Consider the following 20,563-nt stretch of genomic DNA (forward strand, 5'->3'; position numbering starts at 1 on the left):
TTGGCGCAGGATAGAGCAGGGTTTAGAGCTGTTGTGCATAGGGTCGCTATGAGTCGGAAATGACTCGATGGCACATAACAACAACAACAACCTGTTACTAAAACACTTACGAGGCATATATTAGACCCAAAAAATAAGCAAAAGTATATTTAAAAAAAAAAAAACAGGATTCATAAAATTCAGTGCAATTCATTGCTGTCCAGTAGGAACTAACTCATAACAAACCCTCAACAGGTTTTTAGAAGCTATAAATTGCCCGGTCTTTTCTTGTGTGGCAGTTAGTGGATTTGAACCAATCACCTCTGGGTTGGGTGCACAACTCCCTAGCAACTAGGCTACCCACTAATTTAAAAATACTGGTCTTCAATCATCAACAGAAAAACTATTAGGAAAGATTTTATCTAATTCAGTATAATCAAATTATAAGAGCTTAGCTGCCTGAGGATAGGCCACAGCTATTTATTAAAGATATTGTTGTTTTAATGTTATGTGCCATCGAGTCGTTTGCGACTCATAGCGACCCTATGTACAACAGCCCTAAACCCTGCTCTATACTGTGCCAATTGCATTGCCTCTGACACACCCATCCCGATTACCCTAGTCACCGAATCAATCCACCTCATAGAGAGTCTTCCCCTCCTGCGCTGTCCCTCCACCCTACCAAGCATGATGTCTCTCTCCAAGGACCTGTCTCTCCTTACAACATGTCAAAGTGTGTCAGACGAAGCCCCAGAATCCTTGACTCCAAGGAGCAGCCTGATTTAACCCTCTCCAGGATGAATCTGTTTGTTTTCTTGGCAGTCCAGGGTACATTCAATACTCTTCTCCAGCACCACAGCTCAAAGGCATCAATTCTCCTTCTATCCTCCCTAGTCATTGTCCAACTCTCTGATGCATAACAAGTGATTGCAAAGACCATGGCCTGTATCAGGTGCACCTTAGTCTCCAGAGAGACACCGTTGCTCTTGGGTACTTTAGAGAGGTCCCTAAAAGCAAACTTTCGCATCGCAATAAGTATTTTTTATTTCCTGGCTGCTGGTGCCAAGAGAGTTGACTGTGGACCCAAGCATACTGAAGCTGTGAACAATCTCAATCTCTTCGCTATTCATCCTGATGCTACCAATTGGACCAGTGGTGAGAATCTTTGTCTTCTTGACATTGAGCCTCAGTCCATACTGAAGGCTGAAGTCCTTGACCCTCTGCAGCAAGTGCATGAGGTCCTCCTCAGTTTCAGCAAGCAGGGTTGTGTCATCTGCATAACGCAGATTGTTAATAGATCTTCTACTAATCCTGACGCCACACTTCTCCTCATAGAGCCCAGCCACCTGGATAATCTGCTCTGAATACAGGTTGGAAATGTATGGAGACAGGACACATCCCTGGCATACACCCTTTCCAATTTTGAATCATGCGGTTACTCTGCTCTGTTCTGACGACTGCCTCTTGGTCCAAGTATAGGTTTCGCATTAGCACAATTAAATATTCTGGGATTCCCATTCTTCTCAGAGTCAGCCACAGTTTGTTACGATCCAGACAGTCAAACGCCTTTGCATAATCAATGAAACACAGATAGACATTCTTCTGGTGTTCCCTGCTTTCAGCTAAGATCCATCTAACATCAGCCACAATATCCCTTGTACCAAGACCCCTTCTAAACCCTGCCTGGACTTCTGGCAGTTCTCTGCTGATGTGCTATTCCAGTTGTTTTTGGATAATCCTCAGTAGAATCTTGCTTGCATGTGAAATCAATAATACTCTTCTGTAGTTTCCACACTCAGTTGGGTCGCCCTTCTTTGGAATGGAAACAAATATAGATCTCTTCCAGTCAGTTGGCCAAGTGGTTGTTCTCCAGATTTCCTGGCACAATTTGGTGAGCACATCCACAGCAGCATCTGTTAGATGAAATATGTCAACTGGTATACCATCTATTCCTGGGGCCTTATTTTTTGCTATTTCCTTCAAAGCAGCTTGAACTTCTTCCTTCATCACCATAGGCTCTTGCTCAAATGTTATTTCATTAAATTCTTCTGTATCTGCCAATTCCTTTCGATACAATGACTCAGTATATTCCTTCCATCTTCTTTTAATACCTCCTGGATCATTTAATATTCTGCCTAAAGCATCCTTGGTTATAGCAACTCGAGGTTTGAATTTGTTCTTCAGTTCCTATACATCAGAATGAGGTACTCTCATTGCCCTTAAGTTGGCTTTGACTCATAGGTGATCCTCCAGCTGATCTTTAATCTGCAAATCAAGGGGGAGGAAATGGCCCATCTGTGTCCTGTGAAGCAGCTGGTGGAATCAAACCAAAAGTGAGGCAAGCAGTGCAACTATCAAGGGATTATACCACTAGATCACGTGATATGATAGTGTATGGAAATTATTGAACAATATTACTATCACATGCAAGCAAGATTCTGCTGATCGTTATCCAAAAATGACTAGAACAGCACATCCACAAAGAACTGCCAGATATGCAGACTCGGCTTAGAAGAGGCTGTGGTACAAGGAATATTACCGCTAATGTTAGGTGAATCTTGGCAGAAAGTAGAGAGTACCAAAGGAATGCCTGTGTTTCATTGGCTAGCAAAGGCATTTGACTATGTGGATTGCAATAAACTGTGGCAAACCTTGACAAAGATGGGAATCCCTGAACACTTAATTGTGTGCAAGCAAAACCTGTACTTGGACCAGGAATTAGTAGGCAGAAGAGAGAAAGGAAACACTACATGGTTTAAAATTGGAAAGGGTATATGCCAGGCATGTGTCCTATCTCCAAAACTTTTCAAACTATATGCAGAACAGACCATCTGGGAGGCTGGGCTCCATGAGGAGGAATGTTGCATCAGGATTGAAGGAAGACTAATCAACAACCTGTGTTATGGAGATGACATAACCTTGCTTACCAAAAGGAGGAGGAACTGAAGCACTTGCTGCTGAAGGTCAAGGACTGCAGCTTTCAATATGGATTGAAGCTCAACATCAAGAAAACAAAGATCCTCACCACTGAGCCAATTAGCAGCAGATTGAGCTTGTTAACAGCTTTAGTTTGCTTGGCTCCAAAATCAACATTCTTGGTACCAGCAGCCAGGCAATCAAAAGATGAACTGCATGGGAAAGACTGCTGTCAGGGACATCTTCAGAGTACTGAAGAGCAACAATGTCAGTCTGGAGACTAAGGTGCACCTGATCCAGGCCATGGTCTTCACAATTATGTGCTATGCATCAGGAAACTGGACAATGACTAGGGAGGATAGATGAAGAATTGATGTATTTGAGCTGTGGTGCTAGAGAAAACTATTCAATATACCATGGACTGCTAAGAGAATAAGCAGGTTTGTACTGTAGAGAGTGAAACTTGTTTGTTCCTTAGAGGCAAGGATTCTTGAGCTCTGTCGACACACTTTGCGCATGTTGCAAGGAGGGACCAGTCCTTGGAGAGGGACATTATGCTTGGAGGAACAGCACAGAACAGGAAGACTAGATGAAATGGCCTGACTCAGAGACTGTGGTAATGGGGGTATGTGTGCCAGAGACAATAAGATTGGCTCAGGATAGAGCAGGGTCCAGAGATGTTGTTCATAGGGCTGCTATGACTGGCAGGCAACTTGATGGCACATAACAAAAACATCTATCTATCTAACCAAATTTCTGTTCAAATCTAAGTTTGCCTCATCCTAATTATACTATCTCAGCCACTTTGCTTAACTTCTGAGTTTCCTTATCTATAAAATGAGCTTAATAGTTGGCTTATCAAGTAGGATGGGCTATGGGCTAACTAAATTTATATGTAAAGTATGCAGGTGAAGTACCTAGTTAGAATTGTTATGGACCTTGAACTAGGAGACTCACAGCTGACCCTCTAGTGGGTTTTCAGAGGCAGTAAATGGCATGGGTAGAGACTATCTTTCTTCTGTGGAGCAGCTGGTGGATTCAAATCCTATGCCTTCAGGTTGGCAGCAGGGCTCCTTACTAGTTGGCCACCAGAGTGCCTTGGTTATCACCAGAAAAGGTAATTATTGTTTTAAAAATGATGCCATATGTGTAATGTCATAGTGCACTCTTTTTGGTATTAAAACCATGTAAGAATGTTCATATGATGTTTGTTACTCTGTGTGTGGAGGGGGTGGATTTATACTGTAAAGTCAGAAACAACCCACAGCTGAAACTCTGGTGCATCTTCAGAGGTCGTTAATCGCGCCGGAGGAGACTGCTCATCCTTCACCGGCAGAGCAGCTGGTGGTTTTGAACCACATGCCTTTAAGACTGCAGTGGAGTTTCTTGCCACTAGGCCACCAGAAATCCCTTTAGTTAGAGTATCACTAAAAATAAAAACCAGAGTCTTGAACAAAACTTTCCATAGAAATATTTCTCATAAAAAATTATCTTTGAAGTTATATGGGCAGAATTTCTCCTATCTGTGTTTTCAATGGAACAAGCTATTACTAAAAGTCTAATATGTAACAGGGATTTTACAGACTCTGGGGAATTTAAAGGACAGGGAAAACATATCAACCAAGCTCGGTTCAAACTGACTGAGTTTGCACATATCTGAAATATTTTCATAATGAAAATGTATTTCACATTAAATGGTTTATTTTGTGAAATGTAGAGAAAATGAAATATTCTGCAAATAAAAATATTTGCTGAAGAGTAGCATGAAGGAGTCAAAAGACTGGTGAAAATGAAAAGGAGAAGAATTTTAGTCTTCAGAGCGTCAGTTATGAGTTGGATCTGACTCAATAGCAATATGACAGAAAGAGAGATTGACTTTGCCACCAACTAGCTAATCAATCTGTTTTACATACCCTTAGTGTTCTTAAAGTTCCTTAAAATATAGTTTGGGATAGTCCCTGGGTTGTGAAAAAGTGCTTAAATACTAACTTCAAGGTTAGTAGTTCGAATCCATTTAAAGATGCCTTTGATAACAGGCCAGGTGGTCTGCTTCTTGGAAACCCCATGGGACAGTTCTCTCTACACAGTGGATCATGGCATGAGTGAGAACGGACTTGACATCAATTTGTTTGATTTTTGGTTTTGGCAAAGCAACAACAAGCATATATGGTCATAGACACATTTTTTTACACAATGTATTTTTCCTATTAGGAGCTCAGATACTAAGTTATTCTCACCACTGGACCAATTGGCAGCATCAGGATGGATGGTGAAGAGATTGAGATTGTTAACAAATTTAGTCTGCTTGGCTCCACGGTCAACACTCTTGGCACCAGTAGCCAGGAAATAAAAAACCCTATAGCAATGGTAAAGTCTGTTGTTAGGGACCTCTCCAGGATACTGAAGAGCAATGGTGTCACTCTGGAGACCAAGGTGCATCGGATACAAGCTATGGTCTTTGCAATCACTTGTTACGCATCGGAGAGTTAGACAATGACTAGGGAGGACAGAAGGAGAATTGATGCCTTTGAGCTGTGGTGCTGGAGAAGAGTATTGAGTGTACCGTGGACTGGCAAGAAAACAGATTCATCCTGTAGAGGGTTAAACCAGGCTGCTCCTCGGAGGCAAGGATTCTGAGGCTTTGTATGACATACTCTGGACATGTTGTAAGGAGGGAGAGGTTCTTGGAGAGGGACATCATGCTTGGGAGGGTGGAGGGAGGGCGCAGAAAAGGAAGACCCTCTATGAGGTGGATTGATTCAGTGACTGGGGTAATCAGGATGGGTGTGTCAGAGGCAGTGAGAGTGGCACAGGACAGAGCAGGGTTTGGGGCTGTTGTACATCAGGTCACTATGAGTCGCAAGTGACTCGACGGCACATAACAACAACAACAACATTAGTCATTAGGAGCTCTGGTGGGCTAGTGGCAAGAAGCTGCACTGACAACCCAAAGGCACAAGATTCAAATCCTTCAGCTGTTCCATGGAAGAAAGATGGTCAGTCTTCTTTCATGTAACTCATTGCCTCTGAATACCTGCTAGAGTGTCAGCTATGGGTCAGCTCCATGTCAACTGTAAATAATCTTAACATAATAGTCATTACATGTAGAAAAAAGTATGAAAATAACTCACAATTTCTAATATAGCTGTTAACTTACGCAAAAAGGTATGAAAAGAAGGAAATGATTTATCTAGTGCTGCAGTACCAGTACTCTGGATATATTCAAATAATGAGGTTTCTAGTCAGCTTGAAATGTTCTCATGTTGCTTTTCATTTGTTTTCTAAAATTTAAACCAGCAGTTGGTTAGGAGGTGAACTAAAGAAACCAAGTGTTCAATCTAACTCCCTGGCCTGCAATACAATTCCTTCTGCAGAAATCATCAGACACAGAGTCTTTACATAAATAGACTCTGACAACTGTTTATATGTAATTCTTCTAATCTCCAGCTACTCAAAAGCAGGACCCATCCCTTTGTGTCATTCAGATCAATGACCCCATCATTCATCTCTTCTAAGTCCTCTCACTGATGAGCAAAGCTTCTTTCCCACAACTGTAACTCAGCGAAGGCCTCCTTTCTCCACACAGACATATCAGGTGTCTCAAACGCCACAGAGCACACTACAAAGGAAATGTCTGTGGCCCATGGACAGTATCCACTTGAGTTAAACAATATCATCTGGTTGTGAGGAGAGGGCCACCTTGACTCAGCATTTTCCACTCCTGGCCTATGGGAAGCAGGCTGAGGAGGCAGGCCGCTGACTACAGTGGAAGAATTTGCACTTAACTGACATCCTAGCCTTTCTGCTAGCTAACTGGCCTCAACTGCTTTGGAAAACTTCACAGCAAAGACTGAGCAAAACAGCACAGGATCATTTGCAAAAGGAACATCATCAACTAAGTATGAAAATATCTGAGTCAAACAGGGCGCAGAACAATGGAACAATAAATACCTTAAAATATCTTATTCCTCTCAAGATACTCCCATAACGCTAAAAGAAAACTGCCCTACCTGTGTTTCAGAAGAGAAGGTCTGTTTGCAACTCATGATTTGTTTACTAAACAACATCAACTTTGTAACTCAGAAAACGGTTTAGAACTAAGAACCCTAGGCAGGTAAAATTCATATAATCACCACCATCAAAAGACTAAGTGCAATGACTATTCTTCATGTTCAAGATTTCACCTGCTTCATTTTACCACAAGTTTAACCTCCCTCATAAGAAAGTCCTTGCTGTTGAGTCTATTCGAACTCACAGTGACCCTACAGCACAGAGTAAAACTGCCTCATAAGGTTGCCAAGGGGTAAAGAATTGTGCTGCCAACCCCAAGAGACATGGTTTGATTCTGTCAGCTGCTTCTCGGGAGAAAGATGGGCAATCACTGCCCATGCCTCTGAAAACTTGCTGGAGGATCAGCTATGAGTCGGTTCTGACTCGATAGTGTACAACAATCATTACAGAAGCAGACTCCTACATCTTTATCCGGTGGAATGGCTGATGGATCCAAACTGTCAACTTTTGGGTTATCTGCCAAGCTCTTAGCCACTCTGTCATCAAGATTCCTTTTAACTTCTCATGGTTGAGACATGTCATATGTGCTCTCTTTCCTGTCTAGGAACTGAGAAATGGTTAAAAAAAAAAGTTACTGTCCCAGGCATTCAAATTTTAATTAACTGAAGCCTTTAGATAAGAAGAATCCACAAGAAAGACATTTTAGTTACTATTATAATGACTTTCTGAAAGAATTACAAGTTTCAAATTTTATTTGAAAATATCATGGACAAAGTGAAGAAGTAGCATACACTGAGGATCTGAACTAATTTGGTTTCAGTCTTTACTGTAAGGATGTCACCTTATCTCCCTACTTTCTCAAATAGCTCATATGAAAGATTACCTATTATTATTCTTAAGAGGATCTTCTTTATGGTTATGGGATCAAAACCAAACCAAATGCACTGTTGCTCAATTAATTCTGACTGACAGAAGTGCTGAAAGAAGACAGCAGAACTGTCCAACAGAGTTTCCAAGACTGTGGATGTTTATAGATGCTGTTTGCCACAACTTTCTCCCATGGAGGGGCTGGAGGATTTGAACCTATGACCTTTTAGTCAATGGTTCAATGTTTTATCCACAGCAATACCCTTGCCATTGAGTCAACCAATTCATAGCTGACCCTCCCTCCATTGGGGTCCTGCGGTTGTAAAACATGCATGAGATAGCCTGACTTTCTCCCAAGTAGCTCCTAGTGATTTGAATCTCCGAAGAGGTGCATTCATAGTACAAATCCCTAGGGACTAGAACAGCAGAGCTTCCTTAACATTGTTGTTAAGTGTCAAGCTGACTACAACTCACAACCCTATGAACAAAACTGAACCCTGTCCTATCCTGTGCCATCTTCATCATCTCTGACACACTTGAGAGCCCAGTGCTGCAGTCACTGTGCCAGTCCTTCTCCTTGAGAGCATTCTCCTTCTCTGACCTTCCCACTCTACCTTTCCAAGCATAACGTCTCCTTCCAAGGAATAGAAAAAAACCAATTCTAATTCAGATCTGAGTAGATTAACATTTCTACTTTGATTTTTCAGATTTAATATATACAAAACAGATCTAAGCATCTTTGCCATTCAGACATGAATGACAACTATTTTATTGAGGAGAGGACTCTGATGGTGCAGCTGATAAGGAACTGCACTGCTAACCCAAAGGCTGTAGTTCTCTGGTGCTTTTAATCCACTAATGGCCCCAAGACAGAAAGATGGGAAATATTCTACACAACTTACAATTTCAGAAAACTAATGGAGAATCAGCTGGGAGTTAATTCTGACTCAAATGGAGAGAGAGGAGAGGAGAGGGGAGGGGAGGGGAGGAGAGGAGAGGAGAGAGAATATGAATATGAATAGATAGATATCTCATTAAGTGGCATTGTTGCTATTATGTACCATAGAGTCAGAATCCAAACAATAACTGACCCTCCAATGAGTTTTCTGAGGCAATGTAATCTCAAGAGAAGAGACTGCTCATCGTTCTCCAGGGGCAGCAGCTGTAGGATCTGAACCACATGCACCATTGGCAGCACCATTCCTTACCACTAGATCACCAGATAATAGTAGGAGCTCTGCTGGCCTAGTCTTAAGCAGGTGAGTTGCAATCTAAAAGGCACATGTTTGAAATCTACCAGCTGCTCCACAGGAGAAGGATGGGCAATCTCCTGTGCTTCCACTGGTGGCTAAGAGGCTAAAAGATGAAGCAGGGGAAAGGTGATAAAGTGGCATAGTAAGTAACATACTGAATTGCTAAGCGAAGAAAGGTCCAAGGTTTGACTCCACTGGCTGCTTGGTGGGAGAAACATAGGCAGTCTCCTCCTGTAAAGATTTACAGCCTACAAAACCAATGAAGGGCTGTTATGACTCAGGATTTACTTGGTGGCAATGAGATGATCTCATAAACTAGCTCCAAGAACCACTCCGTTACAGAACGTAGAACCCTCCAGAGTCATCCCTAAAACCTTCCTAGTCCTCACTTCACAGTAGCTTGCCCATTTCTTGTTCTTTCCACTTACCTCTCAAATAGTTCTCATACCTCCCCTTGTCTCTACAGCCACTGTCACCTTCTGAGTCTAAACACTAGTTCCTTTTTAAACTTTTTAAAGTTACTTTGGACATGGTGTAAGGAGGGACCGGTCCTTGGAGAGGGACATCATCCTTGGTAGGGTGGAGGGACAGCGCAGGAGGGGAAGGCCCTCTATGAGGTGGACTGATACAGTGACTGGGGTAATCAGGCTGGGTTGTGTCGGAGATAGTACAATTGGCACAGGACAGAGTAGAGTTTAGGGCTGTTGAACATAGGGTCGCTATGAGTCGCAAGCGACTCGACGGCACATAAAAGCAACACTTATGTTCCAATGGCTGACTTTTTTTGTAAATACATCACGGTGTCTTTCTTCCAGTTGCCTATGGGTCAATATCAATCTCTAACCTTTTGATTATGAGGCAAGCACAGCAACTGTTTGTACTACCCATTGTCTCTTCTAAAACCAAAAAAAAACGAACCCCCTCCTGTTTTAATTTCAACCCGCATTGATGCGATAGGACAGAGTAGAACTCCCTTGTACAGTTTTGAGGCTTGAAACCTCGACAGGAGCAGACCTTCTCTTCCCCCTCCCAAGGAGCTGCTGGTAGCTGGAACCATTAATTTTCTGTTAAACAGCCCAATGCCTAGCTGACTACACCACCACAGCTCCACTAAAGCTATCAACTCCTGCATCGAATAAGTCCACAGGCAGTTTTGCCTCTTCCAACCCACAATGACACAGCAGCCAGGGTACTATTTAAACAACAACACAACAGCACATGAAAAATATACCCAGGTTATTACTTTTCTATGCTTTCTCAACAACTTTGAGGATTAAGTAGTAAAACCCCATGGAACTTCTGTAAAATCACACTACCTTTATCCCCCACCCTGACATTCAATATTCCAAGCTTTCTTTCCTTTAAAATGCATTAAAAGACATTTTCCCTCTCCACTGCCTTCCCTCACAGCATTCTGTTTTTCTCTCTTGAATACTTGGAATATTTTTAACTTCCTATCCATTTGTCTCCAATTCCCAGCCCTGCCTTTCTCATCCTTAGGTCTCTGGGTCAGCAACACTTCCTCCAGGAGGCGTGTCCTGAGTCTCCAGGCAAGGTCAGATCCCTCCAGCTCATGCTCTCATAGCCCTCATGTTTTTGCATGAAATTCTCTGTGCATTTGCAATTGTTCCTGTGTGTCTCTGTTTTCCACAAAAGATAAGGAATGTAAATACAGAGATCACATCTGTCGTACCTATGGCTAGATCCCTTAATTTTATCAAACATCAAGACAGCTACTTGTGGCCATGCAAAGCATGATTAATAATGATGGACATTTGTTGAATTGACTAATTAAAAATAGTTCTGACTTAGTCTCTGACTTAATAATAACAACTAAAGGAGGGATACACACAAAACTGTAATTCAATTCAAGCCATCACCTTTCTATGTGAAATAAGCATAAGGAATGATTGAATGAAGAGACAGGGCAGGGGCTAGTGGGAGGGATCAGGTCTGGAAAGGATATGGCTATAAGGAAAAGCTTTATAATGAAAATTGTCTTTCTGGTGCTCTTGCTCTTGAAGCCATAGAGTTGGAACCTCCCCATAGCCAACCTGCCACTGGGTTTTCAAGACTGTAAACTCCATGAGGAGGAGACTGCTCATCTTTCCGCTGTGGAGCTGTTGGTGAATCTGAACAGCCAGAAGCATAGCCACACAACTCCCTATGAACTACCCCACGTGAGCTCTTTCTGGTTCAGAAAAATTAAATATGCCAGGGGGTGTTGGCAATCCTTCAGTAAGCAGAGGGTAAGGAATGTCCAGGCAATAGGAAAGGCATGGATAGAGTCAGCATCTAAATAATACAGAGAAGAATGGACAAACTACAGTGCTTAGTGAGGGTACACCAAACACAGCAAATGGAGAGTTTTCACTGTCTCTACTAACCTGTATCTTTTGGAAACCATAATGGTTTCTTCACTGAAAGAAAGAAGCATTGAAAATGCAAAAACGGGTTCAAAGATTGGGATGGATGCAGAGACCAATTAGTAGGCTATCTCCTTGCTTCAGAGAGTTTAAGAGGTGAGAAGAAGAAATAATTCTTCTGTAGAAAGAGCAGCACTGTTTTGAATGGGTAAGGAGCATGCTATTAAATAATGGGAAAATCAAAAGAGAATGGAATTTGAGGCATTAGCTCTATTTTGACACATACCACATGGAGGTACACTGCTAACAACAAAGGTGGTGCCTCTCTGGCGGTTTGACTCCACTGGCAGCTCTATATGAGAGAAAGAGAAGCAATCTCCTCCCATAAAATTTGCAGCCTCTGAAAACTCACTGGCGGAGGTGGGGTAAGCTTTCAATCAGTTTAGAGCCAGCAGTAATGTGTTTTTAAATTATTGCTTTCGCTTTCTTATATACACATTTAACATCTTACTCAGCATCAGGTTAGCACATAAGCTTTTTTTAAAAAAAAATTATTTTATTAATTTTAATTAACATTTACAGAGATTTTGGATTTTCATTCATTCATTGTTGCACTTTTTTTCTTCTAGCACATAAGCTTTTAAACACAAAAAAACCCAAACTCTAAAAACAAAAACCCATATCACCCCAGCAACAATAGTGAAGTTCAACAGGGCACCAAACAACAAATGCTGGAGAGGTTGTGAAGAGAATGGAACTCTTATTCATGATAGTGGGAATGTAAAATGGTATAACCACTATGGAAGTTGACCTGGAGCTTTCTCAAAAATTGGATATCAAAATACCATTTGACCCAGCAATTCTACTACTGGAAATACACCTTAAAGAAACCAGAGCCACAATTCAAGCAGATGTATGTACATTCACACATTTATTGCTGTGTTATTCATAGTAGCAAAGAGATGCACACATTCTAAGAGCCCATCAACAAATGAATGGATAGAAAAACAATGGTATATTCATACATGGAATATCACACAGCACTGCAAAACAACGAAACTGTAAAATATTGCACAACATGGGAGAGTCTGGAGGACATTATGCTAAGTGAAATATCTCAGTCACAAAAGGACAAATATGCATAACATCATTGTTATAAAAATAGGACAAAAGGGGGTGGGGAGTTGGGGAGAGAATGGGAAAAGAGTGGATCGATAATGGACACTGTAGTAGAAGACATGAGGGGAGGAGCTGTCTGAAAGGACTATATAATTAGGCATTATGTGTATGACATTGCAGGATGGTCTGAGGGAGGTGGGGAGGTACAGAAAATGTGCAACAATTAATAAAGAAATTAATTAAAAAAAAAACCCCAACAAACTGAGAAGCTGGTGCATTTAAACCACCTGCCTTTATGCTGACTGCCCATCTCCTTAACCACTAGGCCACTAGAGCTCCTCAGGGGAATTCTGACTGGATGATGATAAATTAAAAAGTAATGCAAATAAAGTATGTCTTAAGAAACAAAATAATATAAACAAAAGCCAAACCTACATATCAAAAGTTTTCTATAAACATATTTCTTTATTTTCTATTTCTCACTGCCATCAAGTCAGAACTGACTCATTGACGCTCCACTAGGTTTCTGAGGCTGTAAATGACATGTGAAGTTACTGTCCTCCGCTTTCCACTGATAGACAAGACCTGGCAGAGAGGAGAGGTTTCTGGCTTAGCAGTGCCAAAAAGAATAATAACATGAATTTTCAATATATGTTCCCCTTAATTTTTATCTTGTATGGGCAGTAGAGCTTGGAAGGAAGAGTGGCATCCACTTTCATAATCCACTCCAGAAACCCTATGAACCTGGAGAGAGGATGAGAGGCACCCAAGCATCGAGGGCTCTCCTTCATAGGGTCACTTTGAGTTGCCTGCGACTCGACAGCACTTAACAACAACAACAACATGGGCAGTAGGGCAAAACTCAGCAGAGTTTTTTCCTAATTCCACCCTCTTTATAATGCAGCTAACTTGCTACAATTGTCAGATGAAAGAAAATTATTTATAACATGCTGACTTTATTTAGTAGAAGAATATCTTTTCTTATTCTTAAAAGAATTCCTGACTTTGTAATAGGCTGAGCTAAAAATTAAAAATTACATACAGAATCTTTGAAAAGGTCATTCTAATCTCAAACATATTAATAAGCATCAGAAGAAGTATAAAAAAAAAAAAGTAGCACTTACTTTTGCTGCCCCAATCTGTTCTTTCCGAAACTTCTCAAGTGGAGCAATTAATACATCATTAGCGTTTTGAATCTGAAAATAAAAGTGAGCATAAATGAAAATCTATTTCATTTCATAGAAACAGTACTAAACTCATACAGCTTTTATTTTTTGTGTGTGCTTTCACAGAAGGAAATTCACTTTACATTACAATATTTCATTCGCTCCAAATAGTGATAGGAATAATGTGAACAATATGAAAACAAGTTAACATGGTAAAAATTTGAAATATTTAAATATCTTATTGAAGATTTAGAGCTCTGGTCATCTAGTGACAAGAGGCTGCACTGCAATCCTGAAGAGAGGCGGTTCAAGCCCACAAGCTATTCCATGGGAGATGGATGAATAATCTCCTCCCATGTGATTGAGGAACTGCTTCTGAAAACCTGTTGGAGGGTCAGCTATGAGTTGGTTCCCACTCTAAGGTACACATCAACAATAAAAGCAACATCGAAGATTTAACTAAGAAAAAATCCAATGGATATTAAATTACAAATATGTTTACTTATACTGATTTAATTCAGCTAGTTCAAGTACCATTTTAACTCTGAATCATATATAAGTTTTTCTCATTCTACCATTAAACAGTTACATCCTTACAGCTGCAAAATAAAATAAGGCTCACTTTTCCCTTTATTTAGATTCCTTATACATGTCATTTTCCCAATGTTTCATTGTATTTCTGCCTCTACTAAAATAGTGTCTAATTTAATTTATATGAATAATAGCTTGGAAGGAGGAGTGGCATCCACTTCTGTAATAGTTTGCCTCCGGAAACCCTATGAACCTGGAGAGAGGATGAACGGCACCCAAGTGTCAAGGACTCGCCTTCAAAGCATCGCTATGAGTTACCTGAGACTCGACGGTACATAACAACAACAACAACAACAATAGCTTAGTTCTAAACATCAATTTTTTTATTTACTTAAACAATTTTAAATTCGTAAGTCTCTTCATATTGAGTACTAAAAATATATCAAAAGGGAGCATATGTAGACTACAGACACAAACAGAGACACAGATTTCTAAGGATATTATCATGCTGGATGGAAATCTTGAAACTGACTTCTAGAAAGCATTTAAATTAAAAAGTAGGCCCAGTTAAAACACATGATTTGCTCTACCACTGTGATATCTGAATATAAGCTATTACATTCAAAGCATATGCTAGATAAAGGAAAAATATGTTTTTTTAAACTGGTTATTCCCTAGTCAGGTTGTTTATCAGTTCCATAACCTAACTGAATAGTGGTCGTAGGCATAAAAACTAAAAACTGGCATTTTAACAATGCTGTCATTCAGCAATGTGCAAATTATATAAAAAAAATTAAATGACAGATCTTAAAAAGGGAATCTGAAAGCTTGTGTTGAAACAACATACAAAGCAGATCAATACTCAAAATCCTTTCAAAGGCATTAGGCCAACTGTCAGTACCTCTGACATCCACCACCTAATTCTAAAGAGTGAGCAAAACAGGAATACCTACAGAGACACTATGCAGATGCCTCAATGAGGAAAGATGTGTGGAAATGGGAGGAAGATGCTCACTGTCAACCTCACTCTGTAAATCATCTTTGACCTCTTGAAGCCCCAGTACACACAGAGATGTTAAGAGGAGTAATGCTGAATCAGCTTTTAAGGGAAGCATGCACCTAAGTGTAAAATATTATCCAGTATTTTTAATGCTTCAGTATAATTTGCAAGCATAGCAACTGTAAAGGCTAACATCACTGAATGCTCATTTGTGCTAGAAACAGTGCTAAGTACTTTACATGCATTATCTAAGTCTTTAACTAATGATGTTGTGTACCATAGAGTCAGAACTGGCCCATAGCTAACTCTCCAGTGAGTTTTCAGAGGAGGCAGTTAATGGCACGGAAGATTTACAATCCTTCTCCCATGGAGCAGCTGGTAGCCTTGAACCTCATGCCTTTCTGGGTTGGAACCCAGCTTCTTGCCACTCAAAAAGGAAGATACTTTTTAAGTGGTGACACCTCCCCTCATAATAAGACTGAACAAATTGCCTTCTAGTATAGTGCCTGAGTATCTCTCTTGGTAGTCAAGAGTACCTGGATTTATTTGAGTCACATTCTGTTGTTCACAAGCTGTTATTCAATTATTCTGAGTATGAAATTCATCATCTATCTAACAAGCTGGCTCTAAAAACCAAGAGATTGTGAATGCAAAACCCTCATCTCATTGCCCTGTTATTGTTGAAGTAGTGTTTCCTCGAGTTGGAAGTGACTCAGCACTGACCCTCCAGTGGGTTTTCAGACACAATAAATCACATTGGAATAGACTGCCCATCTTTCTTCTGCAGAACAGCTGGTGGAGTCAAACCAGGTGCCTTTGGGATCTAAGCACAGCTTCTTTCCTCAAGGCCAAAATCCTCAAACACACAGCTGTGATTCCAACTTATGGCAGCCTCTATCAGACTTCCAGGGCTGTAGAAATTTTAAGCACATGAAACTGCCAATCTTCCTCCCCCTGATGAATGAAACCTCATTTGGTTATAAGCCAAAGATGTACAGTGATACACCACTAGAGTTCCATTTTCCATACAGCAACTCTATGTACAAAAGATCTAATGCCTTTCCATAACTATTATTGTTTCTCCAAGGTAATACAGTTTCCAGAGGCATGTGGTTTAGGAAGTGGATGCCACTCCTGCTTCCACACCTGTTTTACAGCTGGGAGCTCCACCAAACACTGTCCACAATGGGAAAACATTAAGGTATTTGATATCCCCATGGCACAAGGTTCAGCATCACAGCAAATCCAGGTTACTTCATACAGAACATTGACAAAAAGTGATGTGCAAAGTGGAAGAATGTTCCTCCAGAAATAACAACACTACTCTCATTTAGCAGTGGTTAAGTGTTGTCAAGTTGAATACGACTCAAAGTAAGCTTTACACAAAAGACCTGCATGCTGTTCTATAATTAGCAGTGTTTCTGTACATTTATAAGAGAGTTTGTAGAGTTCCCCGAGGCATCTAGTTTAGGCAGTGGATGCCAATCCTGCTTCCCAACATGAATCAATCTGGAAGCTCATCCAAACATTGTATGTACATATTGGGTAACCATTATGGTATTTGACACAACTATGGAACAGTGTCCAGTATCACAGCCACTCCAAGTTGTTCAGTACAGTAAATAGACAAATGACTGTTGTGTCTTCTAAAGAATATTCATTCTACAATTAACAAATTGGCCTGAGGGCCTGTGGCCCTCAGGCCCTACAGGATTTTAAAGCCATACCCTTAATCAGACCTCCACCCTTAGTCTAAGGCACAAGGCCCACCTACTTTTGAGGAGGTAATAAAGAACAGTAACACAACCCCAGAAAATTCTCTTACGTGACTGCCATCAAGACGAGATCACGATTGAAATGGTAGCTAGTCAGCCAACTCCTAGAGTGGAGGGAAACTCCAAGGCCCCAGGCCCCAGACCAGCCCACAGATCCATCACTTCCTTATAGATTTTGAAGCCACATCCTCAAGCAGGCCTCCACCCTTAATCTAATGCACAAGGGCCACTCACTTTTGAGGGGTGAATAAAGAACAGTAACATACAACAAACACAACCCCAGAAACTTCCCTTATGTGACTGCCATCAAGATGAGACTGCTATCAAGATGCTAGCTAGCCAGCCAACTCCACTATGGGTCATTCTATACTCTAACACATTGACACTCCCCCACCCCCACCCCCACCACCCCCATGATCACACACAGTGGTTTGAAATAGATAAAATTTCCTGTAATTCTCATATAAATGTGACCAGGATAGAAGCAAATGCCTTAGAACATAACCAACTAAATGAATATTGAATAACCACCCTACTGGTGTTGATGTTGTGCTTAGGTTCTCTTGAGTTCAATACATCTCATAAAAACATTGTGAACAACAGATCTGAACCCTGTCCTATCCTGTGCCATCCTCACAACCTCAGACACATTTAAGTCTATTGTTGCAGTCACTGTGTCAATTCACCTGGTCGAGGGTAGGCCTAACTTTTGTCAACCCTCCACCTTCCCAAACACAATGTTCCTTTCCTAGCAACATGGTCAAAGCATGTGAGACAAAGTTTAATCATCATTGCTTCCAAGGAACACTCTGGCAGTACCTTCTCCAAGAAATAAATGGCAGTCATGAGATATTTAATAATTTTTCCAACATCATAGCTCAAAGTAATAAATTCTTCTGTCATCGTTATTTAGGGTCCAGCTCTCAGCAGCATAACAAGTAATTGAAAAGAACATGACCTGAATAAGGAGTACCTTAGTCCTCAAAGTAACATCATCGCTTCTCTGTAATTTGTGGTGGTCTCTGACTAAAGACTTTCTCAGACTGCTAGTACCAACTATACTGATTGCAGATCCATGTAAGATGAAGTCATGGACAGTTTCAATCTCTTTTCCAACTATCATGATGTTTCCTATTAGGGCTGTGGTAAGAATTTTTATTTTCCTTACAATGAGATGCAATACATTTTGAAGGATGCAGTCTTTGATCTTTTAGAAAGAGGAATGTGGCACCAGGATTGGAGCGAGACTCATCAATAACCTGCCTTTCGCAGATGACACAACCTTACTTACTCAAATTGAGGAGGACTTGAAGCACGTATGGCAGAAGATCAAGGAATACAGCCTTAAGGATAGACTGTATCTCAATGTCAAGAAAACAAAGATTCTTACCACTGGACCAATAGGTATCTCATGATGGATGGAGAGGAGATTGAAATAGTCAACAACTTCATCTTGTTTGGATCCACACTTAACACCCTTGGTACGAGCAGTCAGGAAATAAGGAGACACACTGCAATGGGAAAATCTGCATTTAAGGAAATTTCAAAATTACTGAGGAGTAGCGATGTCAGTTTGAGGACTAAGGTGCATCTGATTCAGGCCATAGTCTTTCTGATTACTAGCTATGCATCTGAGACCTGGACAATGAACAAAGATGACAGAAACAGAATAATCGTCTTTGAGCTATGGAGCTGGAGAACAGCACTGAACATCCCAGGGATGGCCAAGAGAATGAACAGATTATGTCTTGGAGAGGGTGAAGCCAGAGTGCTCTTTGGAGGCAAGAATGATGAGGATTCACCTCACACACTTTGGACATATGCCAAAGAGGTGCTATTCCTTGGGGAGGGACATGATGTTGGGAAGGGTGGAGAGTTAGCAAAGTAGAGAAAGACCCTCAACCGGATTATTGACAAGGTGATTACTGCAATGGGCTCCTATGTGTTAGGAAGTGTGGGGACGATGTAGGACAGGATTGGGTTCAGAACTTTTGTCCATAGGTTCACTATGAGTCATACTCAACTTGATGGCACCTAACAACAGTCTGATCTTCTGCAACAAGCTCTTTAAATCTTTTTTCACTTTCAGCAAGCAAAGTTGTATCATTTGCATGATGAAGATTATGGATGAGTCTTTTTCCAATCCTGATGCCACATTCTTCTTCACAGAGTCCTGCTGCTTGAATAATTTTTGCAGCATAAAGATCATATTGATATTTAAAAAGGACACACTGATGGATTGCATCTCAATGTCAAGAAAACAAAGATTCTTAACACTGGACTGACAGGCAACATCATGATGAATGGAAAGAAGACTGAAACTGTCAGCAGCTTCATCTTGCTTGAACTCACAATTAACACCCTTGAACCAGTAGTAAGAAAATAAGACACACTGCATTGGGAAAATCTGCAATTAGGAATCTCTCCAAATTATTAAGGAATAATGTTGTCAGTTTGAGGACTAAAGTGCATCTGATTCAGTCCACAATCTTTCTGATAATTTGCTATGCATCTAAGATCTGGACAATGAATAAGGATGACAGAAGAAGAACTGATGCCTTTGAGCTGTGGTGTTGGAGAAGAGCACTGAACATCTAATGGACAGCCCAAAGAACAAACTGATATGTCTTGGAAAGGGTGCAGCCAGAGTACTCTTTGAAGGCCAGAATGATGATGCTTTGCCTCACATACTCTGGGCAAGTTGCTAAGAGGAACTATTCCTTGGAAAGGTTACAAGATGCTGGGAAGGGTGGAGAGCTGGCAAAGGAGAGAAAGACACCCGAGCAGGTGGACAGATATGGGGACTAATACAATGGGCTCTTGTGTGTCAAGAAGGCAGAGGATAGCACAAGGTTCAGATCTTTTGTTAATTGAGTTCCAATGAGTTGTACTCAACTTGGCGGCACTTAACAACAACAACAACACTTTCATAATTTTAAATTATGAAGTGTACCCTTGCTATGTTCACATCACAACCTCTTGGTGTAGGTACAGGTTTCACATGAGTACAATTCAGTGTTCTGGGACTCTCATTCTTCTCAACGTTAGTCATAACCTGTTATGATCCACAGAGTCAAATGTTTTCTATAATCAATAAAGCAAAAACAGACATCCTTCTGGTACTCAATGCTTTCAGCCAGCATGGACCTGACATCAGCAATGAGATTCCTGGTGCCACAACCTCTTCTAAATCAAGCTTGAATTTCTAGCTATTTTCTGTCTATGTATTTGTTATAATATTTTAAATGATCTCCAGCAGTATTATTTGTGTGTGATATTAATGATATTATTCAATGTGATTCCCACATTCTGTTGAATCACTTTTGTTAGGAATAGGGGAAAAAAATATGGATTTCTTCCAGTCAGTAGCAAATACCTGTCCTCCAGATTTGCTGGCATAGATGAGTGAGCATGTCCAGGGCTACATCTGTTATGTGAAACATTTGAATTGGTACATCATAGATTCCTGGGACCTTATTTTCCCCCCAAAGGTCCACTATTTTTGTCTCTCCTACTTCGTTGGTCTCCAGGAGAGATTTGTTTGTTCTCTTGGTAGTCCATGGTATGTTCCATACTCTTC

The 20,563-nt window shown here is 40.8% G+C and overlaps 1 protein-coding gene across 1 annotated transcript in view; it reads right to left on the reverse strand.

Moving 5' to 3' along the window:
• ARHGAP42 (Rho GTPase activating protein 42) overlaps window positions 1–20,563 on the reverse strand; it is a 403,816-nt gene that overhangs the window by 140,284 nt on the left and 242,969 nt on the right. Inside the window, exon 4 of the mRNA XM_006887325.1 lies at window positions 13,636–13,707. Within this exon, the coding sequence (XP_006887387.1) occupies window positions 13,636–13,707 (72 nt within the window). The remainder of the gene's footprint in view (window positions 1–13,635; window positions 13,708–20,563) is intronic.

This window comes from Elephantulus edwardii, unplaced genomic scaffold, assembly GCF_000299155.1.
Source record: "Elephantulus edwardii isolate Elephantulus edwardi_28Jun2011 unplaced genomic scaffold, EleEdw1.0 scaffold00056, whole genome shotgun sequence".
Classification (NCBI taxonomy): Eukaryota; Metazoa; Chordata; class Mammalia; order Macroscelidea; family Macroscelididae; genus Elephantulus; species Elephantulus edwardii.